The sequence below is a fragment of the Lepidothrix coronata genome, unplaced genomic scaffold (assembly GCF_001604755.1).
Source record: "Lepidothrix coronata isolate B3197 unplaced genomic scaffold, Lepidothrix_coronata-1.0 Scaffold125, whole genome shotgun sequence".
Taxonomy (NCBI): Eukaryota; Metazoa; Chordata; class Aves; order Passeriformes; family Pipridae; genus Lepidothrix; species Lepidothrix coronata.
In genome coordinates, this window is record NW_016690305.1 from 709,429 (window position 1) to 737,396 (window position 27,968).

Here is a 27,968-nt window from a genome sequence, read left to right on the forward strand (position 1 = left end):
CCTCTCCCCCGCGCGCGCGCTCGCTCTCGCTCTGTCGCTCGCTCGCGCGCGCCCCCCACCATTCACACCGCGCGGCCCGCGCCATTCATAAACACCGCCCCCGCCCCAGGCCCGGGCCGCGCCTCGCCCCCGCCGCCGGGCCCTCACGTACCCGGCCGGGCGCCGCGGACTCAGCCGCCGCGGGCTCAGCGGCAGCGGGGCGAGGAGGGACCGGGGCCGGGGAAGGCGCGGCGCCGCTCCGAGCCCGGGCACCGCGCTGCCGCTCTGCGCCGGCCCGCAGCCCCCGAGCCAGCGGCCTCCGCCGCGCCACGCCCCGCGTGCTTGTTTACCCTCCGCGCCGGCCAATGGGGCGCCGCCGCTCGACGGTCCGCGCCACCAGATTGGCTGCAGCGCCGCTCCGCGCCCGCCCACGCGCTGCTCCGCCTAGCTCCATTGGACGCCGGCTGAGTGGGCGGGGGCGGCAGCGACCAATGGGCGCGGCGCGATTTGCCTGGCCCCGCCCGGAACGTTTTTCATTCATAAAAAAATAGAAGGGGAAAAAGGCTGGCGGGTGGGGCCGGGACAGCGCAGCATTTAAAGGGGCCGCGACCTTCTGCAGGAGGGAGGCTGGAGGGTTAAGGGGCGGCCTTGGGAGGGGTAGGGTGGGGGGTGGAACAGCCCAAGGGGCCGGATCCGGCGTGGCGGGGACCTGGTTCTTACACACTGTGCCCAGGAACCTGCACACCGTACGAATGGGATGGACGTCAGGCCTCACGGGCAATGGGGACCCCTCTGCATAGGCCGTGAGATCCCCTCCTCTTTCCTGGGAGGTGGTTTTACCCCAGCAAGGCGGCGTCACAGGAGTCCCCCTTCGAGCCCGGCGTTAACCCACGCCTGAGTGCCTGCTTGGGCAGCCTTTCCTCTGCAGGCACGCTGGAGCCAGGGTTGCCTTAGAGAAAGGGACATGAGAAAAATAGTTCACATTTGCAGGGGGTTTGGGGTTGCCCATGCTACGAATCCGTCCAAGCGAGTTCATGGATACATTCCCTTGCAGGACTGCAAATGTCCCAGAAGTTTGGGAATGAGTTTAGGATAGAGTGGTGTTGCTGTGTCCTGCCAGGGCCTCTAGTGCATCATTTCCATGCTAAGTGCGTCAGTTTCCCCATCTGTAAATGAACGTGGTAAGACTTGCCATGGGGACCTGCCAGTGGCTGCTCAGGGAGGATGCAGCAGGATAAGTGGACTGTGTGGAGGCCTCACATTGTTGTGGACGGGGAAGTTATTACTGGAGAAGGCAAAAACGAGGGATAGTGCTCAGTTACAAACTGCTCTTCTCAGCTAAGGAAGGAGAGGAGACTTCTGCTCCCATCCTGGGAAGTTGCCCCGGGGTTAGGAAGCCTGTTGGTACAGGGTTGTCCTGGCCAGTTTGAAATCCTCAGCCTCAGGTCATGGACTTGTCGGTGTCCTGTGAGACCCGTGCAGCGTCTCTGGGCTGCTGGTGGGAGCTCCTCTGTCGATGTTGGGTTACTGATCAGCTTCCAGAGCCCTTCAGGGCCAACTCCACCCCCCAGGGATAATGCTGGTCTTGGCAGGTAGCTCATCTGCCATCGTGTCCTGGGTGGAATGGCGGGGGGGCTGCCAGGATACACCACCCGCCGGGTGCCTGTGTGCTGGGGGCAGGAAGTGCACAGAGGGCACGGGGTGTCCTTGCTGCCTGGAGCCCACTCTCAGGGGGCTCTGCAGGTGCTGGTGCTCTCATTTCCCCTCTGCACGAAGGCAACCAGGATTAAATCACCGCAGGTAAAATTAGCAGATGACACATGGGCGGGTGGGTGGCAAAACCCGGTCTGGGAAGCACGGCAGGCTGTTGGGACGAGCTGGGTCACGGCAGAGCTGGGGTGCACAGTGTGTGACCCACACTGATTGCAGCCACGCGCTGGCCAGGGGCTGCTCAGTACCCCTGGGATGGGGAGAGATGATGGGGTCGAGTGCAACTGTGGGACAGGCAGGTGAGAGGTCACAGGAGTGCCTCGGGAAGAGCCAAAGCCCCTGGAGAGCCAAGGCTGGGAGGGGGCTGGAGATGGGTGCCTGCTAAATTTAGAGCCCACTCAGGGGAAAAAAAAAAAATAAAAAATTTACAGGCTCCAAATTTAGCCGGATGCAGCTCCCAGTGAGCGCCGCTCCATCGCGCTGCCGCTGCCAACACCCCTTCAGCCCCGGCACCCTGGACTGGGCACAACCTGTTTCAGTCCCTGAAGGTGGGGACCCCACGTCCGGCCAGGAATCACCCTCAATCACCCCAGGACCAGCCGAGATGTTCATCACCATCTTTATTAGAGGCAAGCCCACAGCAGTCCAGGTGTACACAGTAACACGCGCTACGCTACGGACGCCATTCCATGCAGGCAACCACAGCTACACACACAGCGGAAGGAGGGGGCTGGGGCTCCTGTGGGAATGGAGTTCCCAGCTCTTGGGAGTCCCCCAGTGCAGCACTGGCACCGGTGTCTGGGGCTGTTGTTTGGAGTTTCTGTTCTATCCCATGCCCTTGGGAACTGGGCTGAGCTCGTAGACACTGAGGGGAATAGAGGGGTTCAGAGCCTCGAGTGTCCCTCAGCTGCATGGCATATTCCTCCCTGGAGCCAGGGACAGCTGGACTGGGCTAAGGACCTTTGCATCCTCAGACTAAGGAGGTTGGGAGCTGCCATGCCTTTTGAACCATGCCTTTGGCAGGGTGGGAGCAGATAGGAGCCATGTCCCCTGGGGTAGGTGGCAGGAACCCTCTCCCTGACCATCAAAGGTAACGTCTCTGCCACCACTCCTGGCAGACCAGTGCTGACCTATCACTGTCTCACTGGTGGCCCTGGGCTCTCCATGCCCTGCAGGACACATGGCTGAGCACTCCCCCCTGGATTTAAGCTCAGAGGAGCGTTCCCTGCCCATGGTGCTGCCAGAGCCATGGGTGTGGGCATGGGCACATGGGCTTGCTTCCCCTGGCTCCACCACCACCGACAGCAAACCACAGCAGGGACCCCAGTGCTGTTCTTTGCCCTGAGCCCAGCAAACTGTGACCAGGGGCAAGGAGCACTGCTGATTCCATGCAGGCAGTGGGATAAAACCCCAGGCTGAGGCTGGGTGGGAATCGGAACCAAACCTGTTGACCTTGCGTGCTGCCATCCCACAGAACAAACTTGCCCTCTTGCTGGCAAAGCTCTGGAGATGGCAGAAGTGGGTTTTTTTACCCTCCCCAAGTGTGGGGCTGTGAGATGCTGCTGCCCTCAGGAACAGGCTGGGGAAATGGAGGCAGCTGGTTCATGGGACTTGGGTTTTGTTTGGCCTTGCTCCAACTGCTTTCACCTGGCTACTCATTAACAGCCACCTCGGGTGAGGAGGAGGAGGGTGGATTTATGCACTGCTGGTGAAGTGTGCCTGTGTATGCAGGTCATGAACACCTCCCTTTCAGCTCGCCGTTCACTCCAAAACATAATAATGGCAGCACCCTCTGCACTGCCAGAGGAATGCTATTGAATGGGGACCTGCAGCATCAGGAGGGACAGGATGGGCACTAGGACTCTGGGGAGGACAGGGTGGCTTGTCCCAGCTCTGTGGCAGGGGCATAGTAGGGACAAGCATCAGTTTTCCTGCCAGAGGTGACATCAGTGGGGCACATACTGCTCCTAGCTTGCTCACAGCAGCAAAGCAGCTTCCACCAGACCTAAGGGAACTGCCTGGGAGCAGGGGCCACTGCTGGAGGCAGTGGGTGCCTGCAGAAGCAACCAGCAGCCCTTTCTATGGGCCAGTCCTGTCCTGGGGGCCCATCCAGACCCCCACAGCCTCCATGCATTCATCCGTTTTCTGGTCCCTGTGCATCCTGGAGAGAAGCTGCATCACATGATCTATCCATCCATGGGTGACATCAGCAAAACCTGCTTGTGCATCCCAGCTGGGCTCCAGCAGCTGTGCAGGCAGCAGCAACCACGAGACTCCTTGGATTTGGAGTGGGTTCCAGGGAGACGGGGCCACACAGAAACCAAGATGCAACTGCTCTCCCCTGCTCCCCACAGCCATCCAGGAGCATCAGAGGCAGCACTGGTTGCACTGGAAAAGCACCAGCCTGATGAAGCACATGGGCAGATGTGTTGAAAAGTAGCAAGGACACCTCCAAGTGAGAAGAGCTGCTGTATGTCTCTCCCCAGGGTCCCCAGCCCCTGGTGCTGGCTGGCAGGCTTTAGGACAGAGGAAAGAAAGTCCATGTGGGAGGAGGTGCCATGGTGGACAGCCAGCAGAGAAGGGAGGTGGTATCTGTGTCCAACCTGGGCTCATAAAAAGGTGACCCCCCAAAGTTCCACCAAAGTTTGCTAAATAAATACATAAATATGAACATGAAGCCCAGAGCTGGGGCACAGGGGTTTCCCAGGATTGGCAGCTCCCCCCAGAATTCCTTTTTTTGCCATTTCCCCATCAAAACAGTCTCCTCCCATCCACCCCACAGTTGTCCCTGTGCACGGTCAGTCTCCAGCCTGTCCCATGCCTTGTGGCTCACAAGGCTGGCACCAATGGCTCTTTGCATCTCTCTTAAACCCCACAGCAGAGAGGTGAGTGGCTGAGGAGGCTCCTCTAGTTTAAGGAAATAAATAATCCTCCCATTGCAAGGGTTGGAGGACAGAGAGCCAGTACAGCAAGACATCCAATGGCCTTCAGGAGGGTGAAAAATAAATAAGGGGAGCTTGGCATTGCCTCAGGAGCATGTTCACTCGCAGCTCGGCTGGGGGGTATTTAAATAAAGGGAAAAAAAATCCCAGTCCCAGTGCTGCTCCAGCAGATGTGCTCCCTGTATGCCAGTCTGCCTTCACCCACTGTTTCCATCCCAGATGGAGAAGATGCTTGAGGTGGTTGGGAAGGAGCCTCCAAGATCCTCCCAGGATAAATAATCCCTGCTGGGCTTGGAGGGGGAGTTTCTGTCCCAGCAGCAGAATTGGGATTTGGGGACCCCCTGCAGCAGGCGGTGGCTGGAATGCCGGGAACCTCCAGGCTGTGGCTCCTTGGATACTGTTTAATCTCGAGTTCGGCTTCTCCTCCTCAGGAAAAAGAAGCTGCTCTTCTGGGGCGGGCCCAGCAGCATTGGCACCTGGCTTTTATGTGTAATTTTGACCTAAAAAGAAGTGGAAAAACCCAGCTCAGTAAGGGGGTCCTGGGCCCTGAGCCCTCCAGGGCATCCCCCAGCCCCAGGACCCTGGGGAGTGACCCCAGCAAGCTGGGAGCAGCTCAGCACCCAGCACCAGGGCAAAGAGCTCTGGAATCACATCCAGGCAGTGGTGGGATGGGGAGAGGATTTATCCTCTGGGCAAGCTGCCTGCTGGATGGGGGGGGACGCCACTGCAGCTCCCCCAGGAAGGGATGCCCCTGCGTCCACTGACCCAGAAAGGGATGAGGGTGTCCCTGTCCCCACAGGTCCCACAATGGCTTGTCACGAGTCCAGGGCCTTCACGGGCAGTCACAGCTGGTTGGGCTCTGTGGCCACCCGCCAGCATATGTAGGAGCCTTCCTTCAAATTCAGAGGCTTTGCCGCCAGGAGGCAAGGCTGTCCAATCCCACCATCCTGCCAGCCCCTCCTGCCCCATCCTGCCAGTCCCTGCTGCCCCATCCCAACATCCTGCCAGCCCCTGCCCACCCCCGCTCCCTCCCCGGGGACTCACAGTGCAGGACGGCTGCATCCAGGGCTCCCCATCCACCTGCATGGGCAGCAGCTTGGACGTCCTGCAAAGCACAAAGAGAGGGAACAGGGGGTGACACAGCTGTCAGGTTTTGCTGTTGGTCGGGTGCTCAGCTGTGACAGGGACAAATACCTGATAGTGACGGAGGAACACTGGGCCAGTCTCTTCCCCGCGCTCTTCAGCCCCGTGTAGATCTGCCCCATCTCCATCGCACCCTCCAGCCCCACCACCTCCAGGAGGTGGTCACTGAGGTCTGCAAGAGAGGGGTCTGAGATCCCACCCCCAGGGATCCCCTACCTACCTTCTGCCATCATGCAAAACATCAGGGCCGGCACAGCAGGGCTGCTGGCTGTCCTGAAGTGCAGCAGGGCTGGTGGCACTGGGGGGATGTGTCCTGACGTCCTTTGTGTTCCATGACCACCAATCTGGATGTCTGCAGTGCTGGGCAACGCTGCTATCCAAAATCTCTGGAGCAAAAACTCTCCTGGTCTGCAATAGCACCCAGGCCTATATGGCTGCAGGGTGCCCCCAGCAGCCCTTCAACTGTTTGTTTGCATTGTATGAAATGGTGACACCCCTTCCCTGGGTGCCCAGGGGTGCTGCAGCCTCCCAGGAGCCAGCATGCATGGCAGAATCCTCACTGTGAGAAATCTGCTCAAATCCCAGGGCATAGCCCTTTATCCCAGCTCATCTTGCTCTTCTGGGCCACCAGCAAGGGCACCCAACTCTGACACAACTCAATCCTTCAGGGTTACCTTTCACACACCCCTGCCACTCCACCCCTGAGAAGCCCTCTCAGCCTCCCATACCATCCTACCCACCCACAAGTGGGGCTGTCCCTGGGGTACCGACCCTGCTGTCCCTTACAGTGCCTTTGGGACTGGCTTTTGCTCTGTCCCACTCCCTGCTGCCTGTTCCCACTGGCTCACCCAGCAAGGGAGAGCCAGTGATGGTCAGGGATACGACACCGTCATTCTGGCAGTGTCATTACAGGGGGGCTGTTTCCAACCCCAGACCCAGGCTGTGGGAAGTGGTGGGTGGAAAATCCAGGCACTTTTGCTATTTTGCTGGCTGCTTCTAGCCCACTATTACCCACTGGGGAATGCTGGCAGCACTTGGGGCTGCCCCTGCCCTGCCACTGGTGACTGCAGCAGTGAGTGCAAGGTGCTGGCCAGGACACAGTGTGGGCACTGTGCTGCTCCTGAACCCCACATCCATGCTGGCAGCGCTGTGGCAGAGCCTGAGAAGAGATGCTTACAAAAGCCCTCGATGCCAGCTCTGCAGCTCTGTTCCAGCTCCTCCTTTGCCACACTGTGGGGTCACCCTGGCACCCCAAAAGACAGTGAGCCAATAACAACCCCTCCAGTGCTGTTGCTCCAGACCTGGGGGTGCCCAGTGCCCCCGTGCTAACCCCACACACTCCCCTGTTGCCCATGGCTCACCCTGCACGCAGAACTTCAGCTCCTTGGCATCGGTGACCACCGTGCCGGGCACCTTCTCCGGCGCCTTCTTGCCCAGCCGGTTGTAACCACGCTGCTTCTTGGTCTCGCCCCAGAGGTTGGAGCCTCCGTACATGCTGGGGATGTTGAGGACAGCGATGCCCTCCAGGGACATGTTGCTCAGGTCTAGCAGGGTCCCGTCACACTGCCAGGTACGTGGGCAGTGTCAGAACGTGGGGTTGGGGGGCTGGTGCCCATCCCCATGGAGCCCAGCCTCCTCTCCCCGCCACAGGAGCACAGTGTGACACTGGATAGTCTGCCGGGGTGACTGGAGCTGGAGATGCAAATACCCCACACACACTTTGCTTTCCTAGAGCTGACTACCACCACCTCACCCTCTATTTCCATGGAAATTTTACTACATGTCCAAAATGGCAGTTTTAAAAAGCAGATTCCTGGGGGATCACAGAAAACCTTGGCTGGGCTCAGCGCTGTGACCCAAAATAGGAGGCAACATCACCTCAACCCTGAAGTGACTTCCACCCAAGGAGCTCCAGCACATGATTCCCCACCTCCCCTTGTTCAAACTGACTCCAAAGGACTGGAAAGTTTGGCTGCCCAAAAAATAGCTCAAACTAGTTTGTTTTCAAGAGAAACTAGGAAACTAGAAATGAGGCTGGAAGGAAATTATGGGAAAGGTGTCAGAGGGAAAAATGTCAGGTTTTGGAGTGAAAACCACAAGACAGCACACAGGACTGGCATCCCAGGTTTTGCTGTCGTACAGCAGGACTGCCCTGGCTGAAAATTCCCTGTAAAAGGAAAAATATCCATTTCCTGCAGCTTTCCCACAGGATTGAAGGCAGCAGCCATGGAAATGCATTTCTTAACTTCAGGTCTTCTCACACTACCCAGACGCGGATCCCCTTCCTAGATACCTCTGGTGGAAGCAGCTGCTTTCCCACCCAAGTGGAATTTCTTTAGAGCATTCCTATTTTCCTTGAGGCATCTGCTCTCTGCCTGCCACTCTGCACCTCAGCAAATCCCAGCACAGCTTTTTCCTTGCCTCTTGGTGATGCAAAGGCATCTCTGCTCTCACTTGCTGTGCCAAGAGGAATGAAACGGGCTGATAAGCCCCTGCTGTTGCTCTAACTCCAGTTGTTTTCCTCTAGCAAAGGTTTGGAGCTTATTTTTACCTCCCTCTTGGCCAACACTGAGGACACCAGCCCCCTAAACGCAGAGCTGGACACTCACACGAGCAAACACCTCGGTGTGTCAGATCTGTTCTGCCTGCCCTGATGCTGCAGGATCTTATTTTTAGCCTTGCACTAAAAGCAAAATGCAGGAATCTTCTAGTCTGGGAGGGAAGAACTCCAGGGCTTGGAAAGGATGTAAATCATTTCATTCTCAATACATCTTAATGATATTATGATTTGTAGGAAGAGAAAAGACCTCAACGCTTGAGCAGTGGGTACCAAGCGAAAGGGCTCCGATTTCTTGTGGGACGGACAACACAGCCTGAGCATCACCCCCAGCTGCAGGCACCTTTCCCACCTGCCTGCAAGGCAGTGGGAACCAACCCAGCCACGGTGGGATGGGAGCGAGTTGGCTGCCCAGGGTGCGGGACGATGGGATGCTGCAGGAGCCTGTTCCTGCCCACAGCTGCCCACGCCTGCCCACACACCCACGGGCAGGAGCGATTCTCCCTGTGGAGTCCTCCCTGGTTTGCGTGCCAGCGAGCTACAATGGGCCCTTTGAGCAGGGGCAGCTGACGGCGTGCTGGCAGCGAGGCTGGAAGGAGAAATTTGCAGCTGGGGGAAAAAGCAAATTCATTTCCAGGAGTCGTAGAGGGAATGAGTGCCAATTTCCAAAACAAAACTGCCATTTCTCTGCAAGGCTGACAGTTGCCTGGGAGCCGAGGGAGGACAGGCTGCTGCTTTCAACTTCATATACTGTGGGATTAACGCTTTCCTGCCAGTGGACTCAGCTGGTGGGGATGTTCGGTGGGGAGCACCTGGCAAGGAATGGGGGGCACCTCATGCCCATCTCCAGCAGCACCGAACCCCACAGACACAGACTTTATCTACCCTGGGACCCTGCTGCGTGGATGGGGAGGGGGGTGAGATGGTTTTGATGCTGCTCTTGCTCCTTCCCACCAGCTTCTATAGGTGCAGCTACCCATCTTGGGCTTTGGGAAGGGATGAAACTCCCGGTCTAGAAACAGGCATAAAAATTGCTCTGCCCACGGCCCCAAGTCTGCAGGGCCAGCTCTCCAGGCTCTGCCCGCTCTCTGCCCACCGCCAGCACCCCTGTGCCCGCCACCTGCTCTGATTCCCACCAGTCTCTCGTAGCAAGCACTGCTTTTCTCCCCTCACCCTCCAGCCTAAGTTATAAAAGGGTGGTTTATCTGGAGATAAGGAGAGACGGAAGTTTACGGCCGAACCCCCCAGCGCCTCCGGAGAAGTGACAGCGCTCTTAGCAACCATGGGCCCTCCTCCCAGCTCTAATTAAAGGCTGTTTCCATGTCATCCAAGGAGTGCTGGGAGCAGCGTGAAGTTTATAGAGAGAATATTCCAGGCACGCTCTCGAATACAGCTGGAAGTGGGGAATACAGGCCTATTCTTCTGCCTGCAGCTGGCTGGCTTTGCAGCAAGTGCCGCGTGGTGGAATGGGGGGTCCTGCCAGTGACTGTGTCCTCCTACCACCGTGAGGGGTCAAAGCCATGGTGGCACCCTCTCTCCAGATAGTCAAAAGCCCTGCCTGAGGAACTTAGGGCCAACAGCTCCCGAAAAGCCTTTGTGCCATGGCTGGAGCCAGGGACCACCCCAGGAAACCCACCTCCACCTCAACATAGTCGTGGAGCTTCTTGCAGGTGGCTGCAAAGGTCTCTGATGTTCCGAATTCGAAGTACCACAGCTTGTTCTTCATCCTGGGGCACAGAGACATGTCAGCATCCTGCTTGGAAGTGGTGCCTTGCCCCAGTTAGCAGCAAGATGAGCTGCCAGAGATTGTCTGGAGTTGTTGTGCTGGGGACATGAGCCATGGATGGGGACATGAGCTATGCATGGGGGCACGAGCTATGGATGGGGACACAAGCCATTCTGGAGAGGAACTGCCAGCATCATGACCCTAGGGAGCTGTGTGATGGGACAAGGGGTGGCTCAGGCAGACCTGGCTTAGACACCTTGTGCAGGGGGAGGATGGGTGTGCTGGGTGCTCCCTTGGCATGGGACAGGCCAGTATATCTTGACAAAGATGCCGGGGAAGGGATACCCCATGGAGGGGATGTCTCACACCTCAGAACTCTCCCGGCATTATGTCAGGCAGCCCCTGACCATGGCTCATCCCCTGCATCAGTTGTTGTGCCAGGCTTTGATGGGGGGCTGTAAGCTGTGAGGAGCTGTAAGCTGAGGGGAGCTGAATTTCAGGGCAGAACCAGACACTTTCATCCATTCAGGATTCTTCTAGCAGGTATTTCTGAACCTGGGGATGGGGATCACAAGCCACAGCTCCTGCTGCCATCACCCCATTTCCACATGCCCCAAGCACAGCAGGAGCGAGCTGTGACCTGCTGCCTGCCTGCCCTGCCCTCACTGCCTGGCCTGCTCCTGCCCGTCCTGGAATTCCATGCTAATTATAAAGCATGAATGAGCGTAACTGGGTGCGTGGCCAAGTTCAAGCAGCCTGACACAACACACAGGGCTTGAAGGAGCACCCCAAACCTCTGCCAAGCCTTGCCCTGGACCTCCACCATGCCCTGTGCATGCCCTGCCTGTCTCCTAAGGTTGACCAAACAGAAAGTCCCTTTGGCATGATGCATGGCAGTGTCAGGGTGTCCCCCCACACCCAGCTTTCCGGGGGGCTCCTGGGAAGCTGTTACCTGCTGTTGAATTTCTCAGGGTGCTTTTCTCGCATGATGTGGAAGCGGTGGGCGATGGAGGCGTCCTGTGGGGAGTGGGAGCACAGAGACATCAGTGGCACAGCACAGAAACCCCCGCTCTGTGCTCTGTGGGCATACACCAAGGCACGGGAGCTCAGCTCTTCATGGTCATCGCTGGCCCCCGTGGCACAAGGACATGGTGTGGCAGCCATGCCGAGGCGATGGAGGGACCCTCAGCCAGGCTCCTCCCAAAGCTCGTTAAGTGAGATGTGATTAGTGCAGTTGGCCTCCTTCCCTCATCACATTGAGGGGATGCTGAGGGGGGAGAGAGGGCTACCAGTGGGGCAGTGGGGCTCCAGGGACACTCTGCACCTTGACAGCTCCCCTAGCAGGGCGGCAGCTCTCCTGAAGCTCATCACACCCTTTCCTTATGCAGGTGGGGGTGTTTGAGCCCAACTCAGAAGCTCTCACCAAATGCCACCTGCTGTGACACCCCCTGGCAAGAGCTGATGTGAACCCAGAAGCATCCCATAGAGCTGCAAGTGGGTAGCCCACACCATGGTGGCACCCCTGGCCCAGGACAAAAGTGCTGCAAGCCCCTGGGAAGAGAAGGGCTTTCCCAAATCCCTCCTGCTCTCAGGATTGAGCCCCAGCACTGGGGGAAACCCCTGTGGCACAGGGCTGCCAGACTCCCCTGGGTCAGGAAAGCATGGGGGAATGTGGGTCTGAGCACCAAAGCAGGACTTTGCTGACGGGTGCTGTCTTGGCAGGTGAAGTGCCCTCGTCCCTGGGGCCCCAAACTTCCCTTGAACGCCATTTAAGCTCCTTTCACATTTTTCCCAGTGGAAAAGAGAAATCCTATGCCTGCTTACATATCTAAGCATTGCCATTGCAAATGACAATAAAACCAGAAAAACAAGGCCAGGAGATGGAGGGAGGTTGGGAATGTGAGCAAGGAGGAACAGGGTGGGAAAGACCCATCCTTGGTTCATGGAACTCACCACCCCAATGGAGAAGTAGTTGTTGATGATAGTGGATGGGACAGGATCTCCGTTGGCCTCCCTGTCACTGGGAATAACATCTATCTGCCAGCGGTCCAGCATCACCTCCGTGCTGTGCTCGATGTCTTTCAGGACCTTCATCAGGTTGCCTCCTTCATAGCCTGGAAGGAAAAGAAGAGGATGAAGGAGGATGAAGGGGAGCACAGCCACGTCACAGTTGGGTGTCAAGCACCTGGGGGAGCCTGGGGCTGCTGCTATGCCACATCCTCACAGCAGTGGCAGAGATTTTGGCTAATGGTGGGGCTCTCCTGGTGGAAAAAGTTGGGCAGGACCCAGCTGCAGGGGGGTTGAGAAAGCAGTGGCTACTCTTTTTGGAGGGGGTGCCTGGAGGCACCAGGCTGAGATGAAGCTCTAACCACATCCCAGGAGCCCAGGAGTCCTCCCTGCCCTGCGATGGCACCCACCCAGCTACACTGGAGGGTCCCCCTGGGCAGTGTGGGCACCCCCTGGGCAGCGCTCCTCTGGCCTCACCTCCTCCCCAGCGCAGGCACCGTGCCAGGTCATTGCCCGTTCCCAGGGGCAGGACAGCCACCGGCGGGTGCTTCACCAGGTTCGCCTTATCTGCAATTCAAGGGGGAAGAGAGGTTTGGGGCTGACAAGGCTTATTCCTGCTCCTCTCCATATCCCTCCTCAGCCGGCAGCCCGGGATGATGCTGTTGTCAGGACCCCCCCCCACTTTCACACAGGGAATATTGTGAATCTGTGGCAGATCACCGAGGATGCAGGCAGATGATGCTCTGTAGGAACACAGCCGCCCCTTGCTCACCTATGCAGTCCAGGATCCAACCCACCGTGCCGTCCCCTCCGCAGGCCAGCACACGGAAATCTGGAGTGTCCCGAAAGAAGTTCAGCCTGGAGAAAGCCAGGAGAGACAAGGTGTGACGTGGGGGAGCAGGGGCTGGCAGGAGAGAGCAGAGGATCAGCTGCAGTGACTCCGTACCCTGGCGCGGGCCCGCCGCGGTCCAGGTTGTACACTTGGCGTGGGTTGAGCAGGTAGTGAAACTTCCGAAGGACTCTGGGAAGAGAAAGGTGTGAGGAACGCTGCGGAGGTGAGTCCCGCACCAGGAGTGATGCGTGAGGGACCAGCAGCCCCCATCCAAGGCGGGATGCTCTCCCTGGGCAGGACCCCACCTACCGCTCCCCTTGCCTTCCTCCGCTCTTGGGGTTCACAAGCACCAGGAGTGGGTGCGTCCCAGGCCGGGGGCTGATCTGGAGGGCAGAAAATGGAGCTGTGAATTCCTGCCTGCTGCGGGGCTCAGCGGCAGAGCTCACCTGCAGCCCAGTGCGGGAACCTACCTGCAGCCCTTGCCCATCCACTGTGGTGGAGTTGAACTTGAAGCCTTGGGTGTCCTCGGGGGTGGTGCTGGCGGGGGAGTCGCTCTCTGATCGTCGGCAGTGGGACTGCCTGTCCTTTGGGGAACAGAGGTATGGATGCCCACACTGCCCCAGAAGGCAGTGCCAGCACCTGGAGGAGGCAGGTTGGCCTCAGTGATGCCCTGATGGGTTCCTATCACCGGCAGCAAGGAGGGGGGCACTTACCAGAACAAGGGAGGCACTTACCACTACAAGAGGGTCACGTACCAGGATGAGAGGGGCACTTACCAGGACAACAGGGCAGATGTAGGATGGCAACAAGATGTGGTCCCGCAGTGGGCCCCCATCGCACTCTGGCTTCACATGGGAGGCACACTTGTTGTGGAGCTGGAGGGGCAGGAGGAAGGGATGTTGAGCAGGGGACACCTGCCATCTCCCGCCTGTGAGCCTCTCCTCCCCAGGCTGACCGTGCAGGGGGCACTGTGGGTGCACCCCAGCCCCCTGTACTCACGGTGACTTGGCACCAGACGCAGTGCAGGCCGGTGATGCCCTGGTAGCACTTGATGCTCTTGTGACACCTGTCGCACTTGACGGGGGAATTGCCCTCGATCCAGGTGTGCTGCATCACCTGCAGGGCACAGGGGGACACTGCAGGCACACGACCGACCCACAGGCTTCTCCCTCCTGCTAAGGGCGGCTGCCAAGATTTCAGAAGCTTGTCCTGCAGGGATGCTGACTGATCCAATCCAGCCCGTCACACAGCTGACTTCCCTCCCTGCTGTTCCATGCGGCACAGCAGGGACACCTGTTCCCCAGACTGGAACCATGGCAAACCTCGGGGCTGAGGTCCTGTTGAGTGCCTGGGGACTGGGGACAGGGTGCATCCTGCAAGGTTTTGGATGCTGGGAATGCCCATGAGCTGCTGCCCAGGATGAGAGGGGCAAATCCCAGGGGAAAAAGCCATGTGGAATCAGAGCAGGAGACCAAGGGGCCAGGAGACCCACTGACTCAGAAATGTGCTGGCTGTCTACTCACGCTTGTGTTTCTCTTGGATTTAACGTAGGTACTGATGCAGGAGGCAATCTCTTTGGACACACACCTCTCATGGACTGTATACTTGCAGACTGGTGAGAGAGAAGAATCATAGAAAGAATCATAGAAGAGTTCTTGGAAAACCCTTCTAAGACCACTGAGTCCAACTGTTGCCCCAACACTACCACTAAACCATATCCCCAAGTGCCACGACGGAGATGGTGAGCATCGCTCTCCAGCATGGGAGCTGTCTCCTCCCCTCTCACCCTGCAGTACTCACGGGGCTCAGCACTAACAGGGGCCAGTCCCCTCTCCCCAGGACACTGGATGGAGTGGGAGCTGCCAGCCTGGGGGTGCAACATGCTGGCAAGGATCCAGGACTCACAGGAGCAGCAGAGGCCCTGCTTGCGGACCCCCAGCAGCATGGTGCGGCAGAAGTTGCAGTAGGCGGGTTTCTTGAAGTGCTTCAGCCTCCAGGCATGCTGCCCATCATCCTTCACATTCTGCAGGGCAGTAGAGTGGAGGGTGAGGGGTCACTCCCCTGCTGCCGGGGGTCCCAGAGCCCTCAGCCCACCATTTTTATCGGCTTTTCACCCCCTTAAACCCCTCACTATGTTTGTGGGAGTTTGCTCCCAGCAGGATCATGGGCTCCCCCTGCTCCCCTTCTCCCTGGTGTTTCTCCAGGCCCTGGGCATGTCCAGCTCCAGGCACCAAGCTCCAGCTCCCACAGCCCCTCGGCACAGCCCAGCCACAGGGAGGATCTTGGTGGCTGACAGGAAGGTGACTCCACATCTGGGACCAGGCCATCACCACAGGGTGACAAAAGCACAAGCCTCTTACAGCTGGGGCCAGGCAAGAGTGCTTTGCAGGAGCCAGTTAAAATTCCTTGCTTTCTTGAATTTTCCTGCCAGAAAGCCTGTCCCCCACCCCCACCTCTCCATGGGAAGCATGGGCATCATGAGGAAAACCACAGATTTTTCCCTGCAAACTATTATCCAATGGCCAGGGATGCACCTGAAAGAAATGAAGGCCAAAAGGATGAAAAAACACCACAGAGAAATAAGGGGGGTTCCAACTGCCCCATCTCTGCTCTTTGAAGCTCACCCCATAAGAGGAGTTACCATTTTAGGTGCTCACCTTAATTTTTGACTAAATATTCATCTAACTGGATTATCCTGCAATAGCAAGGAGTGAGCCCAGCCTTCTTGGGCATGGCAGCTGGCAGTGGCTACAGCTCAGAACTGAGCTTGGGAAGATCTGGGGGTAAAGGGGGCAGAGTGGGGGTGTCAAAAGGGTTGGGGGCCAGTGTAGGGCTGTGTGGTGGTGTATGAGTGCGTAGTCTGTTGCTGGAGGCAGGCTGGATGCAGCCAAAGCAGGTCCCTGTGGGGGCACTCACCGTCTCCATCCCCAGGAGGACCAGCAAGGGGATGGTGGTCATGCCACCCCGGATCCATTCCTCCAGCGTCACAGTCCCATCGTGATCATAATCTATCTCCTCCATCATCGCCTTCAAGATCTGGAGGAGGAAAAAAAATGTAGAGATACGGTGATTCCAGCCACAACTCTGGCTGTGGATCCCCACATCTGCCCCAGCTGCCCCCAGCCCCAGCACTCACAGGCTTCAGCTCAGTGGAGTCCCACTCCAGGTACTCAGCCACGTGCACCATCTGGTTGATGATACGATCCAGCTCCTGAGCACAGAGAGACGGTGGTGCCCGATGCTTAGGAATGGCTTCAGGCATGAGCAGAGTGTCCAGCCCCAAGCCCCCAAACTGGGGATGTATCAGGTTTATGTTTCCATATGCCCAAGGCCACCCCAGTCCCCACCCGCACAGGAGGGGCAGCGACACCCCAGTCCTCAGTGGGTGCTGGGAGTGGTCTTCTGCCCTGAAAACATGCAAGAAAATCTGCAGTAGGTTTTCCCTGGGAAAAACTATTCTGACAAACCAGATTTTATTTCCAACAGGTTTCAAGGGTGATACCCAAAGAACAAAGAGAAAATATCCCAAGGGAGAAGGAGCAGTGCATTTTTTCTCCTCTGAAACACCATGACCTGACGCAGAGCTACAATTCCTGGTTGGGTGGATTTTTTCTTGCTGCTACTGGATGCAGTGGAGCTGGCATGCGTCTCCCAGCCCTGCAGTCCAGCTGCTGCCTTCCTCCTCCTTTCCCATATTGCTGCCCAGCTCAGAGCACCTCACCTTGGGAGTGGGCACCTCGGTAGCGCCCTGCCTGCTTCCAGCCCCCCGAGGAGCCCCCTCTTTGTCTCTCATGGAAGGCTCACCGAGCTGTCCAGGAGGCCGTTTCCATCAGTATCGTAGAGGCGAAACATAACTGGAGGGAGGAGAGAAGCTGCTGATAGAGCCCAGCCCTGGAGCACCCCGGGGCACCCCAGCCACCCAGCTCCATGCTGCTGGGGCTCTGAGGTGGGAGCAATGCTGTGCCGGCTCAGCTGGGGTGAGATGTGACCCTGGGGCTGGGGGGTATCAGAGTAAAACCCCTCTGCCAGGCATGGGTAATGCACCCAGGAGCAGAGGGGGATGCTGAGTGGTTTTCCCAAATGGGCAGGAACATCCAGCTCTGCACCCTTCATTGGGCAAACCCCCCTCAGGTGACCCCCCCTCCACACGGCATGACCACAGGGTCCCACTTACACTCCAGCTTGTCCTCTGCTCGTCCCCTCTCCAGCAGCGACAGGTAGCAGACAATGTCCTTCAGGTGGACCACCTGGGCCAGGGCGGTGGGGGGTGGAGCAGGGGGGGCTTTCAGGGAGCTGGGGCTCTTCCGCAGGCTGAAGGGCAACCTCTTCTCCACGCTCCTCGTGCCTGTGGGCAGGAAGAGAGGCCACACACAGGAATGACACTGGGCCCAAAGTCATCCCCAGGTGGGCCACGGAGGGTCTGCGGGCAGGGACCCATTCGTCATGGGGCCGAGTGGCACCACAGGGGAAGGGCTGGGGACACAAAGGGGGTGTGGGGCTGGGGCCCATCACAGGAGAAGAGCTGGAACACAGAGAGGATGTGGGGCTGGGTGACACTGCTGGAGTAGGGTTGGGAGCACAAAGGGGGCCCTGGGCTGGGTGCCATTGCTGGAGCAGGGCTGGGCACTGCCACTCAATCCCTGGGGCACAGACTCCCATCCCTCAATCACTGCAGGTGCAGGTGGGATGAGTAGTCAGAGCCCATGGGGACATGTCCTGACGGGGATAAGCACCCACCCAGAAGGAGTGAGAAGCTCAGTGGGCAGTGAGGCAGCTTGCTGGGGTGCCAGGACAGCCCACGCTCGCTGCCGCCCGTGCCGACAGCAGCCTTTGGCAGATGGTGGCTCTTGGCAGAGGGGCCCTTCCAATGCTTGCCTCCTTGGGGGCTGGCAGGAGCCAGGCAGGGGGCAGCCATGACTCACCACCCCATTTCCCCCTCCCTACGAGCTGCTGCCGGGTAATTAAGGCATTGACTGGTGGGGGCTCTGTGGGATGGGATCAGTGGCTTCAGTTTGCCAGGCAAAGGTGTCAAGATGACAAGAACACTCAGAGTTTGGAAGGTCACCACCACTGTGACGGGGACCTGATCAGCTGCACTGCCAGGGCACGGAAACTGCGGAGGGCTTGTCACTGCCCGTGTCCCCCCACGTGGAGTCCCAGCCAAGCTCACCTGGTGACTGAGGGCTGAGCAGAGACACGGAGGAGATCCTTGAAGAGCCTGAGGAGTTGTGAGCAGAAGCGGTGCCGGTGGTGGACTTCTGGGAGGATGATCTAGACCAGCTGGGGGAGGCATTGGGGATCGATGCTGGGGTGAGGGATACTGGCTGCAGCTCAGCCACGTTGCTGTGGCAGCTCTTGGGCTCAGGAGTGTGTCGTCCCAGGGCACTTCGAAGCACTTTCCCATTGATCCCTGCAAAGTAAGATATATGCCCAGGGCAGTGTGACACCAGGGTGCCTGCGCCCCTTACTCTAGGAACTGTGTGCTGAGTGCTCGCCCTGGGTCCTCTCTGCTAGCCCCATGCCTCTCTGTCCTAACATCTCAGCCCCAGGGATCTCTGAGAGCCACCGTGGGTGGCCCCCTCAATCTCCTGCCTGTCCCAGTGGCTCCCAGCAGTGCTTCCATCCCTGGATGATGTCCACCACGGTTCCTGGGACCAGACAGGGAGGATGTTGTCTTCACCATCAGCCAGACTCCAGTGTCTGAGGAGGTTCTCCTTTTCCTTTTGCAATTTATAGTCCTTTCAGTAGATGTCTCCATGAGCCACAAATCCACTCGGAAAGGGCTGGGGGAGGCAGACTTGGGTGCTTGGCACACAACCCCTACTCCAGGTGCTGCTGAGTGCAGGGTGGCTGCCTGCACCAGTACCTGCGACAGGGGCATAGGCCACCTCACTCTGGATGGAGATGCTGACTTGGGCTCTGAATGCACAAAGGAAAGGGAGGAACCAGTGCCACAGTGCCCTGTGGGTGCCCATCCTAGGGAAATCCCTCCCTGGAACAGCAAAGGACCCTGAGAGCCCACCCGTCGGATGGAGAACTGGGTTGTGTGCTGGCCCCGATGCCACCCACTTCAGGTGCCACTCCCCAACCTCCATCCCCGTGAGCAGTTTGGGAGCAACCCCACCATGCCATGGTGCCCCGGCATGCCCAGCTGGGTGGCAGGGTGGGCTCACCGAGGGTGCTGTGCTGTGAGACACCGGGGCTCTGGCGCTGGGTCTCGGGGGAGGCTTGGCATATCTTACGCTTGAAGGAGGTGAAGAGGTGTTGGCAGAGCTCCTCAGGCACATCTGCCTCCAGGTAGGTCTTCATGAAGAGTCGGAAGCCCTCGTAGTCGATGGGCTGGGGAGGAGACCGAGGAGGAGGATAGAGGTGCCCCAGGCACACCAGGAGGGTGCAGAGGAGGAGGATAGAGGTGCCCCAGCCATACCAGGAGGGTGCAGAGCAGCCAGCGTGGGTGGGGCTCCATGCCCTCGGCCCCCCTCACCGGGCACATCAGCTACACAGCCCTCCCTAAAGCTGCTGGCTTCCCAATTCCCAGTGTGGGATATAACCTAAAGGGACCCAGAGGCAGCAGGGCCAGAAATGTCCAGTGCCAGCGTGGCTCAGCCAGGCCAGTGGTGCTGGGATCAGGCTCAACAGCCAGGGCAGGAGCTGAAGGAGTGGCAGGGAAGGGCAGAGCAGCAGGACCCTCCAGCCTGCCCCCAGCCCCTGGGGACTGTCATCCTCCTGAGGTCTCCTCCTCTCCTCCCTCCCCACTGAGCATTGCCATTGTGAGGGGATGATGCCTTCCCAATGGCTTTTGTGGACCCAGCTGGAGTGAGGGTCCTGTGGTGCCCTGGAATAGTGGGGTAGCTTTGTGCCCTTCCTCACCATGGCCAGCCGACTGACATTCCTCATTTTGCCTCGATTCTAGTGATTACAGCCCCCGTGGAAGGCTCTGTCCTGCTGGCACACTAAGAGGTCTCTCTGAAATCACTACCCAGAAAAAATAATCCCAGCCTTCTTCGGGGGAGAGTGAGAAGGCACAGACCCCTCCCATCACCACACCGGCAAAGTAATTTGCTTTTCAGGGAACAGTAAATCTCTCCCACATTCTGCCTGGCAAGGGAATGCCCCAAAAAGCTCTCAGCAAGGTAGCCAGCTGCCAGCACCCATGGCAACATCACTGGGATGGGGTGGTGTGCACGGTCCCCGGGATGGCCAGGGAGTCCAGTCCTGGGAGCATGACCATGGGGAGAGTTGGGGGACAGCCAGCCAGCCCTGCCTTCTCCCAGCTGCTTTCAGGGATGGGAGCCAGGCTGGGGGAGCTAGCAGGGGGCCAGGAGCTGCCAGCAGCACGGGGGAATGCTGGCAGGACAGGGCCATACCTGTTCGGGGTTGTACCTCGAGAGGACGCCGTCCCCATGGAACTCCTCCAGGACATCCTTGAGCTTCTTAGTGGAGTCTGGGGAGACAAAGGCACCGTGCTGAGCACGGCCACGCTGAGCACCCTTTGTCATCCACGAGCAGGATGGTGCAGAGGGGTTTATCTGCTGGATATACAATTTCTGAATCCTTCCATGCCTGGAAGGGGCCATCCATGCCATGCTTCCCCTTCCACCTTCAGAGGGCAGGGCAGTTATGGAAAGCTGGCCTGGGAGCTTTACATATATAGACAGCTTCCTCTTACCTGTATGAAAATGAACACAAACCCAGAGCAAAGCAAGGAAAGCCCAAACCACTCCCCAGTCCTGGCTGCTCGGGAGGTGATGCTGAGCACATCCCTGAATGTCCCTGCCCCAGTGCAGGGCTTTGGGTGAACATTGGTACCCCTTGGCAGCCCCAGCCGTACCAGAGGCTGCCTTGGGCTGCCCACTGGCATCTTCAGGAGGTGCCAGGAGGGAGAAATAGAACAGTATGCATAGAATCATGGAATCATTTAGGTTGGAAAAGCCCTCTAAGATTGTAGAGTCCAACCATTAACCCAGCACCAGTGTGTTCACCACTAAACTACATCCCACATCTACATGGCTTTTAAATCCCTCCAGGCATGGTGACTCCACCACTGCCCTGGGTGCTTGTTTCAGTGCTTGACAACCCTTTTTAGGGAAGAACTTTTTCCTCATGTCCAATCTAAACCTCCTCTGGTGAAGTCTGTGGCCGTTTCCTCTTTGGATTGCTCTGTGCTAACTTCTATACAAGCAGTAATGACCTTCCCTGGCTGGGTGTCGTCAGGGCTGGAGTGTCTGGAGGGACACTGGTCCTTCCAAAATAGAGAAAAATAGGAAAAGAATAAAAAAAAAAAAAAGATCAAGGGGAGGGAACATTCAGCCTTCACCTTCACACACATGTCTGGGCACGTGCATTTAAAAGGTTCTTGGACACACTAGCCCTGTTAATTACTGTGAAATCCTCTCTCTGAGTGGGGGCTGTGCTGGCTCTGATCCCCCCCACCCTCCACTGGGGATGGAACTCGGCACTGGACCACAACTGTCTGGGATGTCTAGGGTGTTCAAAAAGGGGTTTCCTGGCCCCAGGGCTGGGATGACCCCTCAGCCCTGCTCTCCAGCCCAGTGCCAGGCCACCCTCCTGGGGAGGAAGCAGCTACCCATGTTCCAGCCTTGCTGGCCGCACTTCGATTAACGAAATGAAGATGCTGTCTGTGTATTGGGCCCAGCGTTACAGATGGTGTTTTAGGGTCTGGGATTCAGCAAAGCAGAGCCCATCCTCCAGAGATGCAGAGAGGGATAATGCACACACACCTCTGCCTGCACCCCCGCCTGCCCCTGCCTGAAGTCTCTGGATGAGGAGCAGAGGCCTGGGGAGAACTTGCCCCCACTCTCATCCCTTTGATACACAGTGTCCCCAAAGACAGCCTTGGAGGGTGCTTGGGGTCCTCTTTGCCTCTCAATCCTCCCCCATCCAGCCTGCTCACCCCAGGGTCGTGCCAATCCCGCAAAGCAACACTCCTGAGATTTTACACCCCTTCTTCCTTCATCATGTCATCCTGGGTGGGCTTTCCTGCCGATCCTGCCCTGCTCTCAGCACCTCCCTGGGCTGTGCTGCTTCTCTGTCAACTGCTGTGAAGAGCACACCTGGCTCTTTGGCAGGCAGGACCTCAAGGACTTGGTTTCAGACCCCTGGGCTTTGCCCAGGCTCCCTCTCCAGCTGCTCCCAGCCCCAGAACCCTCCGGCAGTGCCACCAACCTCCATCCCTCGGCAGGAGCTGCAGAAGGTTGCTCTTCAAAAGCACTAAGGAAAATTACCACAGAGAGTTGGCAACCCAAGGCAAGCTGTGGAGCAGCTCCGTGTGTTTGGGAAAAGCCAGTCTGCTTTCCTGGTTGGCATTTCACTTTGCTAAGGAACGTGGGAGCCCGCCGCCTTCAGAGGGACTGAGCCGTGCTCACGTGTCCAGCCCCCAGAGCTCAGCTAAATCCTCCCAGGCATGCAGGCACAGGGATCCCCACCAGCCAGTGCTGGGGGTCAGGGACCTTCCCAGCCTCCCCATCCAAAATGTAAGGAGTTACCTAGTTCTCCAGGAGGACACTATGAAAACGTAGGGTGCCAGTCTGGCACAGATCAACAGGACTTTTCGACCCCTTCTCCCTGTCCCAGGAGGGGCAGAGGGTACTCACAGTCTGTGTACTGCTGGAGCTGGGCAAACTCGGTGGGGCTGAGCGAGATCCACGTGCCATCGCTCATCTTGGGGCAGCAGGGCCCGTGGCGAGGGCCACCGGCTGCTGCGCTGTCGTGCCAGGCTCAGTGCCACAGGTCCCGCCGTCCACTCGGTCACACTGGCACTGTGAGGAGCGTGGGAGGCTCTTGGACTGCTGGCATCATCCTGCTGAGCCCGTGGGCAGTGAAACCCAGAGCTTCAGGGCACCTGGTCAGCACCTTCCTCCCTGTAAGGGGGCAGAAAGAGAGGAGGAGGTCGGCAGTGCCTTGCCCACGGCGGGCAGGGGCTGGGTCCTGCTGCACTGGCTGCCCTGCCAGAGTGCCCCGGGGAACAGTCACCTTCAGCAGGGGGATCTGTGGGGCAGGGGGTGTGTGAGCTCGGAAATGGGGTGCCAGGGTGCTTTCCCAGCTGGGAAGGGCCCCCCACTGCAGATGTGGGGGACACTTCCTCCAAGGAACAGGGAGGAAGTGTCCTCCAAGGAACAGGGAGTGTGTGGGCTACAGCAGGGGATTGGTAGGAAGAGGGGTGAGCACAAGGGTCAGGGCACCTCGCTGTGTGACCATCCCCAGTGCTTGGTGTCCCTGGGGGCAGTCCCCAGCATTTTGCAGGGGAACCCAGCATGAGGAGCAGAAGGAAGGGCACAATTAATTACAGAAGACACAGCACCTGGAGGCAGGGGATCCAAAAGAGATGAAACTTCCAGCCCACTCCACCTCTAAAGCTGGTGGTGACCATCAGAAAATCATTGTAAATGAAAATCTACAGTCAAAACTGAGTACTAGGGGAAAATCTGTGTCACAGAGAAACCCCAACCAAGGGGCCCTCTCCAGCCCACACATTTTCAGGCTTCAAAACTGATTAGTTTTTTCATTTAACCAAATTGGTCATCAGGCAAAGGGCAACATTTGGAGGAGGTGGTTGTTCTCCAAGGAATTCGATCTTCATTTTAGGGTCGTTTCCCTGCCAAATGTTGGCTCCCAGTTTCCACCAGCCTGAGCTCTCTCCAGATGGACTGGAGAAAGCAGAGCAAGGATGAGCTGAGAAAGGGGTCACAGGACTTGGGGTGATGCTCAAGGAGCACCCACCCCCCAGCTGACTGCAAGTCTTCATTCACAGAAAAAGGTATTTGATTAAAGTGTGGGAGTCATTTGTGGGAGTTGTCGGGTCTCACGTGCCACACCAATCCCAGTTGGTGTCCCTAGGGACATTCACATAGGGGATGCACCAGCAGCAGTCACTTAACCCCTCATTCTTAGGGCTTTCCCCAGTACTTCTTTACTAATGCTATTTTGGCTTTATATTCAGCTGCTACAAGTGCTCCAGGCAAGATGTGGTCCGGGGACAAAGCCTGATGTTGGCAGAGGAGGGAGCAAATCCTCCTCGGGGCTGTGGGGAGGATGGTGACCCCTGAGTGAGCAGCACAGGGCTGAGCACCCATCTGGATGGCTGCCAAGGGTTTTTCCAGCTGCAGGGAGTGACTGCACATCTGGAGAGGAGCCACCAAACCCTGGGCATACATTTGCTGGAGTTAAACGTCATGACAATGCTTAGTCCTGCTCAGTCCTTTCCTCCTGGGAGGACACAGCTGCTGGAGCCTTGTTCCACCCCTCCATGGCCTGGGGCTTCTTGGCTCCTTCTGAGGCTGCCCGGAGGGCTGTGGAGCTTGGGGACCCTACAAAATGCTGCTTCTGCCCAGAGTGGTGGGGGGATGGCTGTCCCAGGATAGGGAGGAGTGCCCTCACTGCTCTGCCCTGAGGCACCTGTGGGGAGACAACACATAATCCTGGAGGAAATGTCATCTTCCACCCCTCATTGGGGCTCTGTGGCCTCACAGCAACTCACCTCCAGCCTACGGGTATCCCAGCTCATCCTGGCAGCTCTTTGTCCCCATGCCACCAACTGGGGACAGGCTGAATGCAATGGTGGTAGGGCTAGGAAAGAACTACCCCATGTCTTTCCACACTGCCATCAGTTTTGTGGGAATCTTCATCTTGGGAAAAGCACAAGCAAGAACATGGTGTTTGCTCCTTTCCTGGATGATCAGTTTGTCCCAAGGTATCTCCAAGGCTGGCCCAAAAGAACTCAATCCATAAGAAACCCCCAAAAGTGCACACAGACTTCATGTTTCCTGGCAAATGAGCTGTTTGGTTTGATCAGAACCTATTTTTCATGCTAAATTTATCCAAGGAGAGGCTGAGAGCACAGAGCTAGTTAGAAGGAAAGGCAAAGCGGGGGGGACATGGCTGGCTCCAGCTGCCTGAAGGAGTTCAGGAGCACCGAGCCCTCCCATAACAGACGGCAGCAAAAATATCCCTTCCTTCTTTTAACGAGGGGTGATGGGGCGGCACCAAGCGGAGCTAATTGGGCTATCCCAAGGGGCTTTCCCCCAGCAAAAGCTGGAATAACAAATGCCACTTCTGGCAAGTCAGCCTTGGATTTCAGGAAGGGCAGGAAAAAGCCTCCTTAGGAATCCAGCTGCTCCTCGTTTGGCTGCCCTCTGAATTGTCAGCGGCAAATTATGTACTATTAAATCAAATTTGCCTCTCGCTAAAAATAGCTCCCTACTAGTGTTACAAATAACGCCGGATTACCCTGCCTGAAAGCACTCACCGGGACGTGGCCCCTCTCCCCCTCCTCACTCTGTGCCCGCCAGCCGCGTGCGTGGGCTCGGCCGGCACCGGTGTGGCGTGACTCGGGGCAGCTGAAGTGGCTGGGGGAGGATGGAAAGGGGGGAGCCTGGAGTCCCCCAAACCCTCCCAGGGGATTAGGTGGGGCTGGAGCCCCTGAGAAGCTGCATGGAGCATCCTGCCAGCCCCGGTGATGAAGGAGGTGCCATAGGGAGCATCGATGGGTACAGGCAGATACGCGGCTCAGTGGGAGCCAGGGCCTGGCCATGTAGGGCCTGAAACACGTCAACAAGGGAAATGCCAGGCGGGAGCTGGACATGGGCCAGTCCCCGTTGGTGAGTGGAGCCCGGACAAGCAGCAGGACCAAGCCATCAGGAACATCTCCATATCCCTGAGAAAGGGCTGCCCATGGGCACCGCCAATGTCCAGGGATGGGAGTCTCCCAGAAGCAGCGAAGGGACAGCAGAGGAGCTGTTTTTCCAGCCAGACACCCTGCCAGAAGCCTCCCCACCAGCCCCTGGCCGCTGGTGCCCAGTGCTGCTGAGGATGGAGGACCTAGCTCCTCCATCACACCACAGTGCCATGGGGCTCACCGTGGCATTGGGAGGGCCTGTTCCACTGACACCCACCTGGCATCTCCAGGACTGGATCTACTGATGGGGACCTAGTTCTGCCCATGCTGGAGCAGAGAAGCAGAGGCAATGGGATGGCAGCTTCCAGGTGCTGGCAGAGCCTCCAGCCTTTGACCAGCTCCACAGGAGCATGTGGATGGGGCTGCAGCACATGCTCTGCAGGAGATTTCTGCTTCAGATGCCCTTTGGGAAGGAAGAACATTGTCCGTGTCCTTGAGCTTCAGGATACAGCAGGAGGAGGGAACGCTCCTGCCGAGCACACGCACAGGGGCACGTGCAGAGGCTGTGACTCCCCGACGGCAGCGGGGACACAGCGCAGGACGACGCCGGGCCCTTGCCTGTGTCCCTGCCCAGGCCTGCAGAAAGCCACAGTCAAGTGACACATCTCCTCCTGGGGCAAAGCACGGCAGGTCCCTGCAGGAATGGCATTTTCCAGCCCGCCCGCCCCATCTTTTGGAAAGATCAGCCTATTTTTGTGTTGGATGGGGAGAGGTCCCTGAGGCAGTGGGTGGAGTGTAAATCCCTCCTGTCCCACTGCAGCAAGCAAACCCCAACCAAGTCACGCTCAAACTGTTTTCTGCATTGACAGGAGAAGGCACTTTTCTGCATTTTGCCAGCCCAAGAGGACACTCAGGATCAGCTTTTTCTATTCTCCAAGCCTGTTGCTGTCTACACATTCCCCTGGCCCTTTGACCACCCACCCACACAGAGCCAGGCATGCTGTCCAGGTACCTCACACCAACTTTGCTTTGAGTTCTGAGCACCTTCATGGCACACAGGCAAGGAAAGGCGCTGGCAGAGGTGCCCAGAGCATCCTTGCTCTCCCACACAGGGAAGAGGGTGGCCACGGCCAGTCCTCTGGCCCCGGAGTTGGGCTGTGGGTGTACTGACTCCCAGCTGGGTGCTGGGAGGGCTCGACTCAACCCTGTGTCAGCGGGGACCCAGCACAGCACCCCTGGAGCTCACCCCCACCCAGGGCCAGGACAGCTCGGTTCACACCCCAGGGACACCAACAACTTCCTGACTTACTACTGTTGCCTTTTTAGAGAATAATTTTGCTGGCTGAGTTCAGAGCAGACTGGATCTGAGCTAGGATGCCTTCGGAGCAAGATTCATCCCTGCAGGTCCCAGCCAGACCAGACCTTGTCTCATGGAAAAGACCCTTCCCATGCCAGACAGGGAGGCAAACGCTGGCCCTGCAGCCTAGGGGATGGGATTCTCCCTGGGATCCCACCCCCATCACCAAGCCCAGGGCTTCAGGAACGCTACAAACCTGGCAGAGGGAAGCTCTGGCTCTCTCCCTGTGGAAATCCTGCAGCCATGGGTACCATGGGTTAACCACACCTTGTGTAGGATAACATTGCATTCTGATAGCTTTGAAATAGATTCTTCTCCCCTTTCATCTCCCAACACAACCTGCAGAACAAGTCCCATCCAGCCTCCTTCCACAGGCCAGGCACGCTGAGTACCTTCTCGGTCCTTCTGCCCTCCAAAGCCAATGGCCCCAGCAATTTTTACTTAACAAGAAAGACACTAACGAGCTTTTCTGGCCTGGCAACACATGGGAACGGCTGGATCAGGCTGTTCTTCTGCCCAGCCAAAGGATGGGTGGTTTTATAGCCAGGCTGAGAACCAACACATGCTGAGACACCAGTGAAGGTGGCATAGCCCCTGGGCTGCGTTAGGGGCTCGCTGGCTGCCATGCTCCCCACCCTGGGGACAAGAGGATGCTGCCCTCTCCTTCTCCACCCTTTGGGAAGCATTTCCCAGGGGCTGAGCCAACGCCCGGGCACCGGGAAACCCGACACCCCAACCCCAGCGCTGCCCCATTCCTTCAACGCCTGTACCGCTCCCCAAACCGCTCGGGAAGGGGTCACGACCAGCCCGAGGAGGGTCGCGGACTCCGAGGGCAGCGCACGGGAGCCGACGTGTGCTGCCGAGCCGGTCCGCGTGGGGCGGGGGGTCCCGCGTGGATCGGGGGGTTTGCCCACGACTGAAAGGGGTGTGAGCCCACAGGGGTCCCCGGCCTCCCCCCGCCCAGCCCCGCGTCCCCCCGCCGCTGTCCCCTTACTTGGCGGCGGCAGCGCGGTGCCATCGGCGGGACCGGCCGGGGCGCTCCGGCGGCGGCGGCTGCGGGGCTGGCGGTGCCCGCGGGGCT

The 27,968-nt window shown here is 58.2% G+C and overlaps 1 protein-coding gene across 1 annotated transcript; it reads right to left on the reverse strand.

Moving 5' to 3' along the window:
* Window positions 1–2,296: 2,296 nt before the first annotated feature.
* On the reverse strand, window positions 2,297–27,914 carry DGKG (diacylglycerol kinase gamma). Its single transcript, XM_017826393.1, has 25 exons — window positions 27,882–27,914; window positions 22,511–22,777; window positions 20,264–20,340; window positions 19,070–19,235; window positions 18,067–18,306; window positions 17,071–17,241; window positions 16,701–16,750; window positions 16,033–16,107; window positions 15,813–15,932; window positions 14,802–14,919; window positions 14,420–14,508; window positions 13,896–14,012; window positions 13,673–13,771; window positions 13,367–13,480; window positions 13,206–13,279; window positions 13,011–13,085; window positions 12,837–12,922; window positions 12,542–12,631; window positions 12,011–12,171; window positions 11,010–11,074; window positions 9,968–10,058; window positions 7,136–7,337; window positions 5,826–5,946; window positions 5,676–5,736; window positions 2,297–5,131 (listed from the first exon to the last, which is right to left on the reverse strand). The coding sequence occupies exons 2-25, from the start codon at window positions 22,575–22,577 to the stop codon at window positions 5,033–5,035; spliced, it is 2,628 nt and encodes an 875-aa protein (XP_017681882.1). The 5' UTR covers window positions 22,578–22,777; window positions 27,882–27,914; the 3' UTR covers window positions 2,297–5,032.
* Between the last annotated feature and the right edge of the window lie 54 nt (window positions 27,915–27,968).

Coding starts and splice junctions, on each gene's coding strand:
- DGKG (XM_017826393.1), bottom strand. CDS start 22,577: ATGAGCGATGGCACGTGGATCTCGCTCAGCCCCACCGAGTTTGCCCAG. Junction 14,013..14,419: donor AATCCAAGAGAAACACAAGC/GTGAGTAGACAG, acceptor TGTGCCCTGCAG/GTGATGCAGCACACCTGGAT. Junction 13,280..13,366: donor TGGATGGGCAAGGGCTGCAG/GTAGGTTCCCGC, acceptor TCTGCCCTCCAG/ATCAGCCCCCGGCCTGGGAC.